General features: G+C 34.1%; 1 protein-coding gene and 1 pseudogene across 4 annotated transcripts in view; both read right to left on the reverse strand.

The window, feature by feature from the left end:
• AGPAT3 (1-acylglycerol-3-phosphate O-acyltransferase 3) overlaps positions 1 to 19,888 on the reverse strand; it is a 144,914-nt gene that overhangs the window by 42,983 nt on the left and 82,043 nt on the right. For all 4 annotated transcript variants that reach the window (XM_051984789.1, XM_051984786.1, XM_051984787.1 and 1 more), the window contains one exon: positions 5,246 to 5,472. In XM_051984789.1, coding sequence (XP_051840749.1) covers positions 5,246 to 5,423 — 178 coding nt within the window. In that variant the 5' untranslated portion in view covers positions 5,424 to 5,472. The remainder of the gene's footprint in view (positions 1 to 5,245; positions 5,473 to 19,888) is intronic.
• Positions 10,630 to 19,888, reverse strand: part of LOC127557137 (pyruvate dehydrogenase E1 component subunit alpha, mitochondrial-like) — an 89,602-nt pseudogene continuing 80,343 nt past the window's right edge.

Below are 19,888 nucleotides of genomic sequence, written 5' to 3' on the forward strand. Positions count from 1 at the left end.
TGCAGTATGTTGCACAAAATCCAGATTTTTTTTTTAACTTTAATTTTCAGTTTCAATTCTCTCCTTCCCTATAGCCCCTCCCACACCCATTGAGAAGGCAAAAATATGATACCATTATAATATATAAAGTTATGAAAAACATATTTCCATATCAGCCATGTTGCCAAAAAAAAAAAAAAAAAGCAAGAAAAAGTTTAAAACATGCTTTAATTTGCACTGAAAATTTATCAGTTCTCTGAAGATGGGTAGAATTTTTCATCATTAGTCATTCATTATTGCCTTGGCTCACTGCACAGTATTGATCAGAGTAGTTAAGTCTTTCATAGTTCATTATTGTAACAATGTTGCCATTATAGTGTCCAATGTTCTCCTGGTTCTGCTTATTTCATGTTGCAACAGTTCATATAAATCTTCCTAGATTTTTCTGAAACATTTCTTATAGCAAAATAGTATTTCATCAAATTAAATACATCATAATTTGTTCAACCATTCCCCAATTGATGGGCATCCTCTAAATTTCCAACTAAATGACACCCCAAAAAGAACTGCTATAAATATTTTGGTATGCATTGGGTTTTTTTCTCCTTTTATTTCTTTAGTGAAAAGACATAGAATTAGTAGTGCTTGATCAAAGAGTATGCACATTTTTATAGTCCTCTGAGCATAGTTCCAAATTGTTCTCTAATTTGTTTGGACCAGTTTATAATTCTACCAACATGTTCACAAATGATTGTTGAGCCACTATTAAAAGAGCCACTATTAAAATTAAGACTTTTAAAAGATCATGGAAAATGTGAGATAAAACAAAACTTAATATCCTCATTTTCAAAAAAAAAAAAAAATCTTAAAAAATGAGACCAGTGAGCTTGACTCCAATTTCTGTAAAAATTATAGACACAGATCATTAAATAGATGACTAGTAAACATCTAAAAATATTATGTGGACAGTCAATATGGCTTCCTCAAGAATAACTCCACTCTTATTATCTTTTTTGAAAGGATTGTTAAATTGATCTTCCACTGAGCTGCCACAGTAATTTTCCTAAAGTAGAGATCCAACCATGTCACCTTCCTATTCAACTAGATTTAGTGACTTCTTAGCACATTCAGGATCAAATACAAAGTCCTCTGGCATTCAAAGATTTTTTATATGCTATTCAATGCTCTCTCCTTTCCAATCTTCTTATATCTTATATCTTTTCATATACTCTTTGATCCAGTGATTGTGACCACCTGGCTATTTCATGAATAAGACTCTGTTATCTCTTAGTTGTAAATATTTTCACATGCCTGCTGCCTGCAAAATTCTCCCTCCTTATCTCTGCCTTTTGACTCCCCTGACCTATTTCAAGTCTTGGTTTAAGTTCCTCTTTGCAAGAAGCCTTTCATAGTCCATCTGCCTTACTCTCAGCATTTCCTTCTGAGATAATTTCCAAGTTATATTTGTCCTGTTTGTAAGCAGCTATTTACATGCTGTCTTCTCCATTACATTAATTTAAATAAATTAAATTGATAAAAGGTACATTTTGTTTTTTTTTTCTGTATGCCCAGTGCAGTGCCTAGCACATGGCAGATGCCTTAATAAATGTTTATAGACTATCTTAAGATTCACTGATATCACATTATTAGAAATTTAAAAAAGGAAAAGACTCATATATGTACAAAAATATTTATGGTAAAACATTTTTATTGTTGTTTCAGAAATGAACCAAAAACAAAATAATTACCCACTAACTAGGGAGGCTAAACAATTTATGTTACAGGAATACAATGAAATATTATTGTAATATAAAAAGCACCCAATTTAGAAAATTCTTTTAGGGTTTATATGAAGTACTTAAGATTGAAGTTAACAGAACTAGGAGAACAACTTAATTTCAGCAATATCTAACTACAACATTATAAAGATAAATAACCATGAAATGACCAGAACTTTGATTAGCACAATGGTTCCAGAAATAATAATAAAGCATACTTTCCACATTTTGGTGGAAAGGTAAAGGTATAGAATGAAATATACATTTCCAGTTAGTTTTCATGATAACATGGATTTTCTCAGCAAAGAAAGATACTAGGGTGATTTTCCATTTCCTTCTCCACATCATTTTACAGATGAAGAAACTGAGGCAAAAAAAAAGGTTAAGTAAGGTCACACAACCAGTGTTTCCGGTTATGCATATTATAATGCAAATTTGTTTTGCTTGGCTATGTTTTTATCATAAGAGAGGACTTTTATTTGGGAAAAAGCAACAAATATTTATTAAAGGCTTACTACATGCCAGGCATTGTGCTAAGCATTTTACAAATATTACTTTGTTTGATCTCATAATGACACTAGTAACTTTCCAGGTATTTCACAGAGTCAATAAGTATCTGAGTTTGAACTTGAATCTTCCTGATTCCAGACCCAGCATTCTATCCATTGCACTGTCTAGCTGCTTCTGGGGAAGTTGAGGCAGAATAGGTTGTAATAATACTGAAGCAAAGAAAAATGAAGCAAGTAAATTTCAATGAAATGCTTAAAAATTCATACACAACTCAGAGAGCAGTTCAAGGGGGACATAAATAAACAGGTTTATGTAGGTAATACCACATTAAATTTCAAGCTGGAGCTAGTATATGCATGATTTCATTACAATCTCTACTTTCTGACCTTCCTTGTATAAATTTTCATGGTTTTGATAATTTTCTAATTCATAATGAAATTTTTATTAATTTCTGAATAAAGTTATAAACATAATTCTCATTAAATATGGAGATGGCATACAGTTTTAGGAGAGATAGCTAATATACTGAACAGTAATCAGGTTACCTCATAAAATCTTGATAAAAACCCCCAGATTTTGTTGATTTTGTTAGAATTAAATTTTATAGTAATAAATGTATAGTGTTACAGTTGGGATTCCAAAAATCAAACTCACAAGTATAAAATGGAGAAGGTATAGCTACACAGTTTGCCTGATATATATCTATAGATTTTAGTGGATTGCAAGACCAACATGAGCCAATAGTGTGACATGGAAGTCAAAAAAGTTAATGGAATCTTGGACTGCAATGAGAAGCAGAGTTTCCAGTAATAAGAAAGTGATCGTATCTCACTGTACTTTGCTCTAGTCAGAGAATTCATCTGAAGTCTATTCTTTTGTGCTCCCTTCTAAGAACAACATTTTACAAAAGACAATAATACAATTGACAATTGTATTACTTAAAATTGTCTTACAAAAAGACAATAAATAACATAGTATCCAGAGGAAGTCACCCATGATGGTAAAAGCATCATTAACATGACAGACTTAGGGATGGAGGGAACCTCAGAGGGAAGCAACTTCAAAGGTCATCTAGTCCAACCCTTTTGTTTTTGCAGATGAGGAAACTGAGGCCCAGGGAGGTTAAATGATTGAAAACATCTCATGGTGAATTTATATGAAAAATAGAATTTGAACCCAGAGCCTCTAAATCCAGAGTCAGTTCTCTTTTCACTATCTATAGGTTATTAACATGGGATTTAAAAATATTTTTAATAACTATGTCAATATAATTGATTTCCTTTGTAATCCCATGTATTTTATTTTACATATTCAAAAACATTATTCTGAGAAGGGGTCCAGAGGCTTTACCAGACAACCAATGAGATCCAGTTCACAAAAAAGATTAAAAATTTTTCCACTACACCATTATTTTTCAAGGATGTGCCACATAAGATATGATTTAAGGAACTTATTTAAGGAGTAGTTCAACCTGAAGAAGAAAAGACTGTAGAGATGCAGGAGAAGGGGACATTATAGATGATTAGAAGTACTGGAAAGACTTTTATGTATAAGAGGAATTAGATTTGTTCTTTTGGGCTCCAGAGAACAAAAATTAGAAGCAATAGAAGAAAGTTGCAAAGAGGCAAATTTAGGTTTGATGTAAAGAAAAATTTGCTATCCAAAACTGGAATGGATTGTCTTGAGATAATATAATCTTCCTCCTCTCTGGAGGTCTTCAGGCAAACAGTATACATATATACTCGTCAGAGAGGATATAGTGGGGATTCTTTTAGCTATAGGTCAATTAGATGGTTGCTGAAGTTTTTTCCTATTTCTTAATTCTTTATGACTTAATTCATTAATTCTTAATGACTCACAACCTGCTATCTGGGGGAAGAGGTGGGGGGAAGGAGGGGAAAAGTTGGAGCAAAAGGTCTTGCAATTGTCAATGCTAAAAAATTACCCATGCATATATCTTGTAAATAAAAAAGCTATAATAAAAAAAAAATTCTTAATGACTTAAATACAGATAACAGAGATTGTGATGGGAATTCAGTCACAGATGTTTAAATAAAATTATACATAGCATTGGAGCCCAGTTAAAAGTTGATAGTTTAAAATTGCTAGTAGACTTAGCACAATTTCCTGACTTTGCCCAGCAGAACTCAGAATTTCAGACAAGGTAGCCTAAATGAAACTGCACTTATAGCAAACTTGGGAACTAGAAAGAACAAAAGAATACATGGGAGAATGGAGGAAGGAGAGATCAGTGAAGTAGATACTTATAATTTCAAAATGTTACAGAGGATGAAAGGATGATGCTAATAGAGGGGTGACAGGCAGAGAGAACAAAGGAACCAGACAGTCAGAATGATAGTGAACAGTTTGTACAAAATGAAGGAGGTTGTGTAAGAGGTGGAAGGATAAGAAATTGTGGTCAAAGGGAGTCCAGGATCTTGAAAAAAGAGAGTTTTGACAGTAAATAAAGATCTAGTGTGTGGCCATCCTTACAAGGTGCTAAAACAGAATGAGATGGTGGTGTAAAATTATGATTAAGAAATTGATGGAGCAGGGTTGCTAGTGTGGCTGCTGAAGAGATTATGGAAGGGGATGCAGGGAAGAGGGAGATATTCTAGATATAGATGTCATTGAGAAAAGAGAGAAAGTGTTCTGGTTGCAAATCTATGGTGGATAGAAAGACAAATAGGAGGTTATAAACCAAATTTTAAAGGAATAAAGTGATCTCTTGAGCTGCAGAATGCATTTTATCAATTTACAATACTCAGTAACTAAACCCTACAAATCCATTGGACATTTCTACGGTATAGCTTCTGCTTTATAAAAATACATTCAACATTATAAATTTTGTTCAAGTGATCTCAGCATGCTGAGGGCCGGAAGATGCTTTATTTGCAGTTGTAATCATTTGACCAGTTATATTAGTTCTAAAATGTCTAGCTCTTCCACAATTCACCAGAAAAAAAAAAAATACTCACGGCTCCATAGTGAGTAGGAAAGGCGACAATTTACTTTTCTGTAAAACTGCTTGTTGATAGGCCAGAGGAGAAGGGTAAACAGCTGGATGAAGTTAATGATTAGCCCGCTTACAACAAAGACAAACCCAATGAGCAGGTGTACAACAAACTGAGTCTTCAAAAATGCAAGTAGGCCCATGGTAATCACTTAGTAGTGGGTGCAAGGTCCTTCACTTAGCACAGATGTCCTGAAAAGAAGAGTAAAAATGTTTAAGTGATGTTTTCCAGGAAAAACACAATGATGACAACAATGACAGATAACTACTAAGGACTACTAATGTTAGTAGATCACATTTATACAGAATGATTACTAACATTATAAAGAACTTTTTAGTTCATTCACAAAGCATTTTCCTCTCAGCAGCCTATTTTACATTTGAGGAAACAAGTTCAGAGAAGTTAAACAAAAAATGAAATAAGCTATGAAGGAAGAGAAAATAAGCAATTATACACATAATTATGACTTATAAATCACAGTCTAGACTAGAACCCAGGTCTTCTTATATTGTTAGGACTCTTTCAATTGAAAGGCTAATGTGTAAACAATGAAAAAATTCAAAGGGTTCCCATTTATTGCCTCAACTTAACTTAGAACAATGATTATGGATCATCAGGATCCTTTAAAATTTTATTATAAACTCAATAATAAAACATAAACATAATCAATCAATTATCTTTTACAGCTACTGCTGAGAGTGAACATAGCTTAGTGGATAGAGCTGATCTTTGAGCCAGGAAGATGGTTCATATCCTGCCTCTGATATATACTGGATGAGTGATGTTGGGCAAGACATTTGGAGAGCATTAAAACTCTAATAATTTAAGTTAAAGAGAAGGTGTTGACTTATATTGGTAGAGGAAATTAGGACACCAATGAAATCACCAATTAAATCTAGGCCCTATGCCTATTTCCTGCAGCTTCCTACATTTAAAGAATTTTAATTAATAAAAATATCTGTCAGTTATTTCTTCTCTGAAGTTTGGTTTCTGAGCTCATCATTCAAATGAAACCGCTGTCTCCAAAGTTATTAACAATCTCTTAATTACTTCTCTCATCATCTTCCTTGACTTCTCTGTAGCTTCAGACATTATTACTTTCTCCTCTTGAGGGCTCCCTTCTCTCTAGATTTATATGACAATGTTCCCTCCAGATTCCTCTCCTTCCTATCTCACTACTCATTCTGAGTTTTTTTTTTTTTTTTTTTGATGGTCTTCATTTGGGTCACACTCACTGTTCATGAGTGCTCCCAAGACTCGGTCCTAGGGTCCTCTGTTATTTTATTTAGTGAGCTCATAAGCTTCTATGATTCAATTATCATCTCTAAGCAGATGATACTCAGAATGATATGTCCAGGTCTAATCATCTTTAACTCCAGACTCACATCTCCAGCTATTTATTGGACATCTTTGTCCCACAGACATCTTAAACTCAACTTATCCAAAACTGAATTCATTATCTTTACCCCTAAACTCTCCCTTCTTCTTAGCTTCCCTATTACTATGGCACATATTACCATCTTCTCAGTCATTCAGTCTTACAACCTGTGTCATTCTTTATTTCTCAGTTTCTTTCATACAATTCCCCTTCCCATATGAAGTAAATTGTCGCATCCTGTCAATTCTATCTTTGTATAATCTCTTATTTATACCCACTTCTGTAACACTGTTAGATGTTTAATCAAGAGTCCTGTCAATTCAGCATCACTTCCTTTTATTTTGTTTGTGAGTTTGTACTTTCACTAGCCCCAAAAGCCCAACTATACTATTATGTAGTACTCTGAATCTTGAGTGCTTTTTTTTAAGGAATTTTTTTTTCTCATTTCTAGTATAAACCTCATTGTGTACAAAAAGTTTTTTTTTCAACTAAAAAAAAAATTTGTATTTCTATAGTTATATAGTTTACTATATTCCTCCCAATCTCAGAAAGTTTTCCAACTCTAGTTATATAACCCCATTGGGTTGTACAAATTTACCCTCATTAACTTTTGTATTTATCCATACACACTTCATTATGATTTTAATCAGTTCTTCATATTTTGACATATTATCTATGTAAATTAATTTGGGGTATATTCTCATATAAATATTGATTCAGCTCCTCTCAGAAATATTTCAGTTCAATTCAACAAATAATTAATTCAATGCTTACAATATGTGCAAGGAATTGTGCTAGGTGCTAGGGATACAAATAGAAAAGTGTCCACTCTCAAGGGGTATACATTTTAATTAAGGGAAAATATATGGAGGTGTTCAGCTAGGTGTTCAGGTAGATCAAAAAATGAAGAGCCAGCTATTGAACTATTTGAGACCTTCCTCAAAGGAAAATGACCCAGGTATCCATAGAACATAGCCAGTGAGGCCTGGATAGGATGTTATATCTTTATGGAGTCAAACAAAAATCAGCAAACATCTCTGTGTCAAACATTGTGCTAAGAGCTGGGGTTATTTAAAACAAAAGAGCAAAGTCCTTGCTGTTCTTAAAGAATTTCAGAGTCTCATGGGGAGAACAACATGAAAACAACTGTATATAAATAAATTTATGTACCGAATAAGTTGGGAATAATCTTGAAGGTAAGGCACTAAGATTAGAAGGAACTAAAAGTTTTCTTATAGAAAGTGGGATTTTGGCTGAGGCTAGAAGAAAGCCAAGGAATCTAAGAGATAAAGACAAGAAGGAAGAAAATTCTAGGCATGGATGGACAGCCAATGAAAATGGCCAGGGTCAGGAAACATATTCATGTTTGAGGAATGTTACAGTATTATAGAGTATGTATGGAGGGGGAAGATGGTTAAGAAGGTTGGAAAGATAGCAAGGGACCAGGTTATAAGGGACTATAAAAGCCAAATAGAAGATTTTATATTCGAAGCAATAAGCTTTAGGAAGGCATTGGATTTGATTGAATTGGAAGAGGTAGAAGAGAGGGGATTGACACATTACTATGTATCATGATTAGACTTGCAGATCAATTTCATAGCTGAATGGAAGAGGAACTGAACTGGGGAGAGACTTAAGGCAAGTAGACTGAATAGATTATAGTAATAATCCAAGAGTGAAATGATGAGGATCTGCACTAGGGTGACAGAAGTTTCAGAGGGAAGAAGGGAGCATATACAAGAGATATTATAAACACAAAATCAAACAACACTTGGCAACTAATTACATGAGAGTGAACAGTAAAGTACAGCACCTAAGTTGAAAGCATGGGTGGCTAGAAGGGTGATGGTACACTCCACAAAAATAAGGATGCTCAGAAGAAGAAGGTTGAGCTTAAAGAAAATGAGTTAGTTTTGGAAAGGTCTTTGGGTCATCCAGTTCAAGGTTTTCAACAGGTACTTGGAGATGTAACTCTTAAAAATCAAGAATAAGGCTAGAACATACAGTTCTCAGTATCATCTTCATAGAATTGACAGTTGGATCCATAAAAGTAAATGAGCTTACCAAGCAAAATAGTATAGAGGGGAAAAATAGAAGAGGTCCTAAGACAGAGTTAACTTGTGCTTGTAGTTAATGGGTGCTACCTGAATGAAGATCCATTAAAAGAAACAGAAGAGTGGTCGGAGAAGTAGAAAGAGTATCAAAAGAGAACAGTGTTCTGAAAAACCTAGAGAGAGAAAATAATATGACAGTAACTGACTATGTCAAAAGCTATAGTAATCAAGAAGGAAGAAGGTTGAGAGAAAAGCCATTAAAATTGGCAATAAAGAAATCATTCATAATTTTGGAGAGAATAGTTTCAAATGAAGGAGATTGGAAATCAGACTGTAGAGAATAAAGAAGAGGAGAGGAAAGGATGTAGAAACAGATTGTAGATAAACTTCTTGTGTTGTTTAGTCACAAAAGGAAATAAGAAATATGGGATAGCTAGTGGAGGAACTTGATAAATTAGATCAGGTTTTTTTTTTTTTTTTTTTTTTAAAGAATGTGAGAGAAATGGGCATATTTGTAGGTAATAAGGAAGCAGCCAGTACAAAGACAATAAAGGTAAATAAGAGCCTAGGGCAATATGCTGGAGAAAACCAGATGGAAAGAGGTCACTTATGCATATACAAATATATGGAATTCCCTTTCTAGCAAGGGAAAGGACCATCTCTTCATGTAATTAAAAGGAAAAGGAGATTGCTGAGTGACTGTGCTGGAAGAGAATCTGGAACTGACAATGAAAGGTAAAAGTCATACCTGCATTTGGTCCTGGCTTAAGTAAAGGTTTGTCTAGTGGTGAAGAGAATGTCCAGAATGCATCAGGTTCTGGCCCTAATATTTCCCACATTCTGAAATCCATCCCAACTAACCTTCTCTCTGTTCCCCACACATAACACTCCATCTGTTTTGCACTAGTTATCCTAAATACTTAAAAAAAAAAAAAAAACACCCTCTTCACCTCCAACTCATATAATCCTTCCCCCTTCCTTCAAAAGATAGTTCAAGAACCATTTTCTACAAAATCCTTTCCTGATCCCTCAAATACCAGGTCTCTCCTTCCCAAACCACTTTGTATTTGTTGGGTTTTTATTTATACTCTTATCTTTCCCACTAGAATGTAAGCTCCTATTAAGTTGAGATTACTTCATTCTTTGAATCTATATTCTCACTAAAAAATGATAAGCACTTAATAACTTAATAAATGCTTGTTGGCTGATGATTCTAGCCACTATTCACTGGAAATTCTTCAGATTACCTATGTATTTCTAAAAATATGGCACCCAAAATACATTCCTTTATTCTGGATAACATGCCTCTCAAAGAAGTCTAAGAATTAACTTTGCTGGCTACCACATTAACTACTGAATTCAAAAGTTTAACATCCTTTTCAAATGAAATGCTAACTCAACAATAGCTCCTGAATTTATTAATTTTTAACCTAATTACAGGATTTCACAATTCTCTTTATTGATTTTTTCCCCACTGGTTAGATTCTTTTAGTAAAACAATGAACAGATATAGCATGTATGTAACTAGTAAAATCCTTTGAATATATATAATTAACATACTTTTTTATAGCTTTTTATTTACAAGATATATGCATGGGTAATTTTTCAGCATTGACAATTGCAAAATCTTTTGTTCCAATTTTTCCTCTCCTTCCCTCCACCCCCTCCCCCAGATGGCAGGTAGACCAAAACATGTTAAATATGTTAAAGTATATATAATTAACATACTTTAATAATAGTTTAAAATGTTTTTTTTGTAGCCTTCATCCCTTCCTTAAGAAAGCTAAAAACATTTAAACCTAACAAATAGTTCCTTAAAGTTGACAAGATAATGTCCCATTAATATAATAATTATATATTATACTTATAATTAATTATATTACTTATAATTAAGTTTCCACACATATACCCTGCTTTTAGCTGACAGATTTGTACTTGATCCAGTGATATCATCACAGATCTCAAAAGGTGCTTCTCTGGAATAGCTCTGATAGCCTAATTTTCCCAAGGTGGTTCTGGATCAGCTGTAGCAAACTGGAAGACATCATCCATCTCTTTCCTTATTTTATCATCAATTTCTTTTAATTCTTCAGGATTGGCAAAGTTTTTGTTCACCGTGTTATCTTTGAGAAGATAAGAGTGTCACTCTTACTCCTTAATTCCTAAATTTCTTCCCTCCTGTTGGAAGCTGAACCCAGGGAGTTACATACTACATCTATATTATTACATCACCCTGGGCCCTTTCTTGATCAGCAATAGGCAGCTGCGAATTCTGCTGATATTGGGACACACAGAACATCCATACCATGTATGCTTAATTTTTTTTTAAAGTAGTCATTGCTGGCTGCTGCTGGCTGTAGACACATCTGTAGACATGTTCCCATTCCATATTGATTATTCTCACAAATAAAAATACAAGGCTGGCATATTGTAAGCTTCAAATATCATACCCTTATTAGTAGTACCATCTCTGTACAAAGTTAAGCAGACCTTATCTGTTTCTGTGTACTTACGAGCCAGGACAATCCCAGTGCCCAGAGCTACCTGAGCTCTAACAAAGCCACTGCCACCATTAGATGTTCTTGGTGTGCATATGCTCCTTTTCTTTTAGTATAATAATCTCTTTGTTCTAAAAACTCTGCCAGAAATTTCTAATGGGAGGTCCACAAGTAAAAGCAAAACCAGGAGTCAATAGGCTGTCACACATGATCTGAAGAATTTATACAACCTTAAAGTCCCACACAAGCTTCCTGATCATCATACAAGTGGCAGAAACTATGGTTGAGCTTTTGCTTATATAAATAGTCTGCTTTCAAGTCCATCCCATAGATGGCCTGCATTGTTCTATAGGACTTGAGGTTTTCCTTTCTAGTGACAACTGCTGTGTCAGGAGAGGCCTTTTTCAAGTCAATAAAGTTCACATGTCAATATCAAAGGAAGCATCATTTGCAGTTACATTCCTGCAATTGGTTTCTGGTGGCATTCACCCACCATAATTTGTACTTGATCCAGTACACCATAAGGACACCATAAGGAGCATCTACTACATAGGGAACAGCAGCCCGAATGGAGATTCTGGAAGACACAGTATCCTAAGTCTCCTTTGGAAGTCTGAAGCTAATGTGTTTTTCCCCAAGAGGGAGAATGGGAAGGGAGAGAATCCTCTTTTGAGATGGATAGAATTTAATATTATCCATGGACTCTGTCAAGAATTTTTAGATCCTCATTCTGTTATCCGTTAACTCATTATGTCACCCATAAATTTGTCAAGATTGCTAACCATTAAGAAGCTGCAATAACCAATAATCAAAGTCTGAGATTTTGTATGTGTGTGCTTGCAGCTGGCCATAAAGGAGAGTGAATAAAATAAGGGAGAATGGCTGGAAAAACAAATCAAAGGACAATGATTTCCATAACTTTTTAGTAACTAATTCCTATTTCATACACTGATGTAACTACACATTTATGTAGCTACACATTCATGTAAACCAGACACTAACTCAATTCTGAGAGAGTTTGAAGCACTACCTAGGTTCTAAGGGCTGCACAAGATCTGACCTTAGGAAGGTGGGACTATGACAGCATCAACAGCCAGGGGTAATCAGCAAAATTTTATCATTCTATTTTTGTTTTTTTGTTTTATCACTCACAGACCATAATTATCAATAATTGGACCATAATGTTAAAAATTTCATCATTACATAATTAACTGCTCAGATCTTATATCTTTTTAAAAATAAATTTTAATTGATATTATATTTTTCACATCATCATGGTTATAAATATCTTTCCCATATTACTCCCAAGGAGCCATTATACAATATGAATTGTTGGTGTGTAGTTCTTTTCATTTCTCTATTGTAATCACTTTGCATATTGTTTTCTTGGTTCTGCTTACTTCACCATGTATCAGTTCATATCATCTTTCCATGTTTGTCTGGATTCATCACACTCATCATTTCATACAATAATATTCCATTACATTTATGTATCAAATTTGCTTAGCCATTCTCTAATTGATGGGCATCTACTTATTTTCCAATTCTTTGAAATTTGTCTTATAACAGCACTTTGTCCTGTTATAAGTATTTTGGTACCAAACTATCACTCTTTGCAGATGATATGATGGTATACCTAGAGAACCCCAGAAATTCTACTAAAAAGCTATTAGAAATAATTCATAATTTTAGCAAAGTAGCAGGATACAAAATAAATCCCCATAAATCCTCAGCATTTTTATATATCACCAACAAAATCCAACAGCAAGAGATACAAAGAGAAATTCCATTCAAAATAACCGTTGATAGCATAAAATATTTGGGAATCTATCTACCAAAGAAAAGTCAGGAATTATATGAGCAAAATTACAAAAAACTTTCCACACAAATAAAGTCAGACTTAAATAATTGGAAAAATATTAAGTGCTCTTGGATAGGCAGAGACAGAGTGAACATAATAAAGATGACAATACTCCCTAAACTAATCTATTTATTTAGTGCTATACCAATCAGACTTCCAAGAAAATATTTCAATGATTTAGAAAAAATAACAACAAAATTCATATGGAACAATATAAGTATTTTGGTGTATGTAGAGACTTTCTTCCTAGTAGTGGCTTCATAAGTGTATAGGCTCATTACGTTAAAGAATTTCTAGGTCATATATGGACATTTTACTCACTTTATATGCATGATTCCAAATTATTTTCCAAAATGGTCACAGCTCCATCAACAATGTACTGCTGTGCTTATCATTCCACAACCCCTCCAACATTAAATAATGACTTTTTTTTTTTTTGCCATCTGTGCAAATTTGTAGAATGTAAGGTGAAACTTCAAGGTTTTTTTGATTTGCATTTCTATTATTATTATTATTATTATTATTAATGATTTAGAGCATTATTTCATGAGGTTGTGAATCTTTTGCAATTCTTCTTTTGAAAACTGTTTCTTCATATCCTTTGGCTACTGATCTATTGGAGAGTGGTAGTTAATCATACACACACATTTATTTGTTGTTTAGATATCTTGAATATGAAACCTTCTGAAAAGTTCATTACAAAGATTCTCCCCGCCCCCCCATTCTTCTATCTCCTTCTTATGTGTATTAATTTTGTCTGTGCAGAAGCTTTACTTATCTTTGTTCTTTACTGTACATATCATATTTGCTGCTGAACCTGCTTCTATTTAACCTTTCTTAACTCTTCCTGAATTATTTTTAATTGGGGTATGAACAATGAACCATAGTGGGAAGCATCTTGAAGCAAAGGCTAAAGTAAAGAGACCTTGGATTCTACATCAGACCTTGCCACTAACAAGCTCAGTGACCCTGAACTAGCACTGAGTTTCTCTAGGCCCCTTTCTATGGGTAGTCACGGTAGAATGAAAAGAGGAGACAAAGGACTTGAATTTAAAAACTGACTCTGTCACTTACTCAATATATACAAGTGTTCGTTTCCTCATCTTTCAAATAAGGAAGTTATGGGCTTAGTTCTAAGTCTATGATCTTATGCTGTATAAAGATAAACTGAATGAGACTTGATAAGCAATTATTAAGAGGGAACAAAGGAGTGGGAAGTCAAACACAAGACTTCTAAACTGCTAATTGGACAATTTAAAAAAGGAAGATGACTTCAAAAGAAATAGGAGAAAACTTTTTGGGGTGGAGTTTGTTGAGGAGAAAATATCCATCTTCACTCTGGACATGTTGGGATATTGAGATAAAAATATTCACCAAGTGTAATGACCGCGTATTTAAAATCAGCCGGAGTCAAGAATTCAGGTTAAGGGAAAAAATCTTCAATATTTATTGAAGTGAAGAGGTGAATAAAGATTGCAATAGCAAATATAGGCAAGAAAGATTGCGATAGCAAATATAGGCAGTTGCGACAGGAAGCCAGCTAAGAGAGAGCGACGCGAGCCGAGCCAACCGTGGCAATGGCAATCCCAAAAGCCTCTCCTCCCCTTCCTTTTCCACTCCCCTGCCTCCACCCACCAAAATCGTCATTTCCTATACAACACATCAGGACTTGCACAAAGAGTGGGTGGGGGCCATTCTTTCTCTAAGCTTATATATTAATAGAGTATGGTCCAATTACTATTTAGCCTCATGTGCTTGGGACCTCAGTGCATCAACTCAAGCCTCAGCCCATTACAACCAAGCAATTTGTGATGTAGAGTGGAGTTAGAAATAAAGATTAGGAATTTATATATAGATCTAAAGATTATCTGCATAGAAAGATCCTTGTGTCCTCATTAAAGGACACAATACTGTAGGGGAGAAGAGTAGAGATAAAGAAGGAAAGAAGGTACAGGACAAAATATTGAAAGACTTTCAAGTTCAGAGAATTTTTAAAAAATGATAATTCAGAAAATGAAAGTGAAGATAGGTTAGAGAGGTAGATATTCTCCCAATTATGTTATCTGAATATAAATTAGGAAACACCCAAATACTCAATAAGTCAAAACTGTGAGATATTATTGATTAATGTTTAAATTATTCCCTCAACCTAATCTCACAGAGCAAAATATATCAAAGCTTTCTTTATGTTCTGTTTGATATTTTGTTTCCTTCCAAAATGGAGAGGGAATATTTCATACACACATTTATGCAGGCAGATATATGCACATATGTATGTAAGACAATTTACAAATTGGACTAATGGCAGAAAATTTCCCCTTAGAATCTGTCAATTTGAAAATTGGAGCCAAAGTGGGTGGTTCAGAAGCATCAATTGTGGTTTTAGATATGATCTTCTTAAACTGCAGGTCATTTCTAAAAATCTCTTTTTAATGCGTATAAAATGATATTCAAACTTTAAAGCACTATTTAAATGTTAATCATTATTTTGCTATTAATGCCTTCAAGGGTAGCAGTGACGAAAACACTTTTAATGCCTGAAAATCAAGTTCTTGGCCATGACTCTATAATTTTAGCCATGCTTTCTCAATTTATTTTAGCAATATAATTTGATCCCATATGATTCATCAGAAGCAGAATAGTAGTTAAGCATTTGACAAGTCTTAGAAGGTTTTCTGCAATTCATCCAGTTGACAAAAATTTATCAAGTGCCTATTATATGCCAGGCACTGAGCTACCATATCTTGGATACATTCCTTGGACAAACAGAAGCTCTCTTTTCTGTTATCACATCTACAAATAACTGTCTTAATAACTTTCATCAAAGAATCACCAGCAATAACTTCCTAGTTCTGAATCTTACTGAATCTAATAGTGTCTATGTATCCACATTATCGTTACTATGAACAAGCAACTACTTTCATAAAACATCCAGGTTTCTTATCCTTAGGATGAACCTCAAACATGTTTCTAAGCTCCAAATATTCACTAATTCTTCCCTTTTTCTTGTGAAACTTTCTTCTATTTTAAAAATTTTGACATGTATTCAGAATTTCTTTTAGAGCATATGTGAATTAATTCACTTCACTGAATCTCCATTTTTTCATAAGTAAGAAGTTGGAATTTATGATCTCCTTACTCCCTCCAGTCTTGCCATTTTTTGTTTAGAAAAGTAATCAGATAATAAGAGTTGGGAATATCTGGAATATAGGAGAGAATAAAATTGGGGACAGTTATGCAATATATAGAAGACACTGCTTTTTAAATTTTTACTCATAGAATGGGTAATTCGGTTTTGACTCAGGAAGAGACAAATGATGGGGCAGTGAACTATACTATAATAAGAAGTAGGAAAAAAGGAGACAATTATATCATATAATAGAAGTATACAAACTGTTTAAACATGGAGGGGCAAGAAACATAAGTTCATCTGAACTAGATAAAAGAAGATTGAATATCATTATACATATTCATATCTATACACATAAATATCACAGTATAGAAATACATTCAACTGAAAAGGGAAATGGGGGAGTGAGAGGACAAGTATTTATTTATATATTCTTGTTAATATATAAGTGCCAATCTGTTCTAAAGAATTTAAGTTAATAGACATCAGTTACTAAGTGTCTAAGGTCAGTTTTTTACTTGAATATCCCTGACTTCAAACCCAGTGCTGAATATACTCTTCCACTAGCTGCCTCTAAGGTAAAAGGACAAGGGAACTGGAAAGAGGAGCAGAATATGTAGAGGAAAAGTCATAGGCCAAGCAAACTCCAATGTCAGAGAAAAGATTAATAATGAGGAATTAAAATAAAAGAAGTAAAATAAAAACCTGTAATGGGCAGAGGCTTGAGTTGATGCACTGAGGTCCCAAGCACATGAGGCTAAATAGTAATTGGACCATACTCTATTAATATATAAGCTTGGAGAAAGAATGGCCCCGCCCACTCTTTGTGCAAGTCCAGATGTGTTGTATAGGAAATGACGATTTTGGTGGGTGGAGACAGGGGAGTGGAAAACGAAGGAGAAGGAGAGATTGTTTGCTTTTGCCATTGCGAGGACCTTTCTGTTTGTTTCTCTTCTTCTTTTTGCTTTTGCTGAGGCAGTTGGGGTTAAGTGACTTGCCCATGGTCATACAACCAGGAATTGTTAAGTGTCTGAGGCTGGATTTAAACTCAGGTCCTCCTGACTTCAGGGCTGGTGCTCTACCCACTGAGCCAAAAAGAAGAGAAACAAACAGAAAGGTCGTCGCAATGGCAAAAACAAACAGTCTCTCCTTCCCCTTCCTTTTCCACTCCCCTGCCTCCACCCACCAAAATCGTCATTTCCTATACAACACATCAGGACTTGCACAAAGAGTGGATGGAGGCCATTCTTTCTCCAAGCTTATATATTAATAGAGTATGGTCCAATTACTATTTAGCCTCATGTGCTTGGGACCTCAGTGCATCAACTCAAGCCTCAGCCCATTACAAAAACCTAAGATGTAGGAGTGGTGAGGGATAGAACAAGGGGAAGAAAAGAGTTGCAAGTTAGGTAAATTCTGTCTTTTACCTCTTTCTTTTTGTCTGTCAAATGGCAAGTAGAAGCAAAAAGATGAAAAATTATAAGATAAGATGGAGAAAAATAATCAATCATAATCATGAATATAAATTGAATAAACTTACTCATAAAACAAGAAGATGGCAGAATGAATTACAAAAAATAACTACTATGTTTATTACGAAAAAGATTTATATAGAGTTAAAATGAAGGGCTAAAACACACATCATTCCAGAAGAAAACAAAGATAGAGGTATTGAAGTATAAGAAAGACCCAAATAAAAATATTTAAGGATAATAAGGAAATGGAGAAATTTTTTTGGTAGTTGAGGCAGGAATGCTTGATAAGTTTTCTTTGAACTAGGACCTATCAGTGGACATAGTTGACATTGGTAAGCATATTATTCTCCTGATTCTGAATATTTCATATAAGTTTTTTCTATGCTTGGTATTTTTCATATTTGTAATTTCTAATAGCATAATAATTCCTACTTTATTAATATGCCAGTTTCTTTACCCATTCTCCCAATTAATGGAAACATAGGATGTTTCCAGTTTTTTCTATCATCAATAGTTCCACTGGGAATACAATTCTAAAAAAGGTCTTTTGGGGGGGCAGCTAGCTGGCACAGTGGATAGAGTACCAGCCCTGAAATCAGGAGGACCTGAGTTCAGATCTGGCCTCAGACACTTAACACTTCCTACCTGTGTGACCCTGGGCAAGTCACTTAACTGCAATTGTCTCAGAAAAAAAAAATTCCAAAAAAACAAAAAGGAAAGAAAAGAAATTATCAAGCAAAATGCCCCTGATATTCTAGAGGATAGATGTGGGAGATCAGGGAGGTCAGAGGGATGTTGAAATCCTCTAATATAAAAGCAAAAGTTAAGGAGAAAGTGAACATTATTTTGAACTTCTTGGTATAAAATAGTTAATGCTAAATTGGGTGGAAACTTTTATTGGATTGAGAAGAAAATAGACATTGAAAGAAACTGCTGATCAACACTTGAAAGACATCCCAAAATGAAAGCTCTCAGGAACATGATAACCAAATTTCAGAGCTCCCAGATAAAGAAGAAAACATTGCAAGCAGCCAGAAAGTAACAATTTAAATACCATAGAGCCACAGTCAGAATTACACAACATATAGCAACTCTCACGTTTAAGAAATGAAGGGCTCAGAATACAATATTCCAGAGGGCAAAGGAGCTAGGATTACAATCAAGAATAAACTAGCCAGAAAAACTGAACACACTATTTGGGGAACTTGGGGGTGAGGTGGGGTGGAGGATGTGAAGATGGATGTTTAATGAAAGAGGTTTTTCAAGCACTCCAGCTGAAAAAAACAGAGCTGAAGAGAAAAATCTGACTTTCAAATACAAAACTCAAGAGAAGCACTAAAAAGTAAACGGAAAGAGAAATTCTAAGGGATTTGATAAAGTTAATGTGTTTATATTCCAATATGGAAAGATAATACTTTGTAATTCTTTAAAATTTTATCATTATGAGGACAATAAGAAGTACACAGAGAAGATATGGATATGAGTTAAATATGATGAGTTAAAAATAAAATGAAAAACTGAGGAAGAAGGATGCACTGGGAAAAGGGGAAAAGGAAAGGTAGAATGGGATAAATTATTTCACACAAAAGAGGTGCAGTAAAGTTTTTACAATGGATTGGAAGATAAAGAATGTGGAGGAAGCACTTGATCTTCACTCTCATAGGAACTGGCTCAAAGAGGGACTAATATATACACTTAATTGAGTATAGAAATCTATCTTACCCTTTAAGAAAGTAGGATAGGAAAGGGACAAGAGGAAAAGATACTGAAAGGGAAGAAAGAAGATGGGGAATAGTAGTTAGAAACAAAATACTTTCGAGGGTGTAGATAAGGTGAAAGGAGAGAATGTAGGATAAACAAGGGAGGAAATAGAATGAAGGAAAATAGACAGTAATAACAACTGTGGAAAAAAGTTCTTACAGCAAGTTCTTTGATAAAGGCCTCATTTCTTAAATATATAGAGAACTGAGTCCAATTTATCAAAATAAAAACTATTGTCCAATTGATAAATGGTCAAAGGATATAAATAGGAAGCTTTCAGACCAAGTGATGTAAGCGATGTATATAATTATATGAAAAAAAAGTTCTAAGTCACTATTGGAGAAATGTAAATTAAAAGAATTCTGAGATATGATCTCACACTTATCAGACTGGTTAATGACAAAAAATGAAAATGACAAATTTTGGAAGGCACATGGCCTTCCAACTATG

The sequence above is a fragment of the Antechinus flavipes genome, chromosome 3 (assembly GCF_016432865.1).
Source record: "Antechinus flavipes isolate AdamAnt ecotype Samford, QLD, Australia chromosome 3, AdamAnt_v2, whole genome shotgun sequence".
NCBI classification, from domain to species: Eukaryota; Metazoa; Chordata; class Mammalia; order Dasyuromorphia; family Dasyuridae; genus Antechinus; species Antechinus flavipes.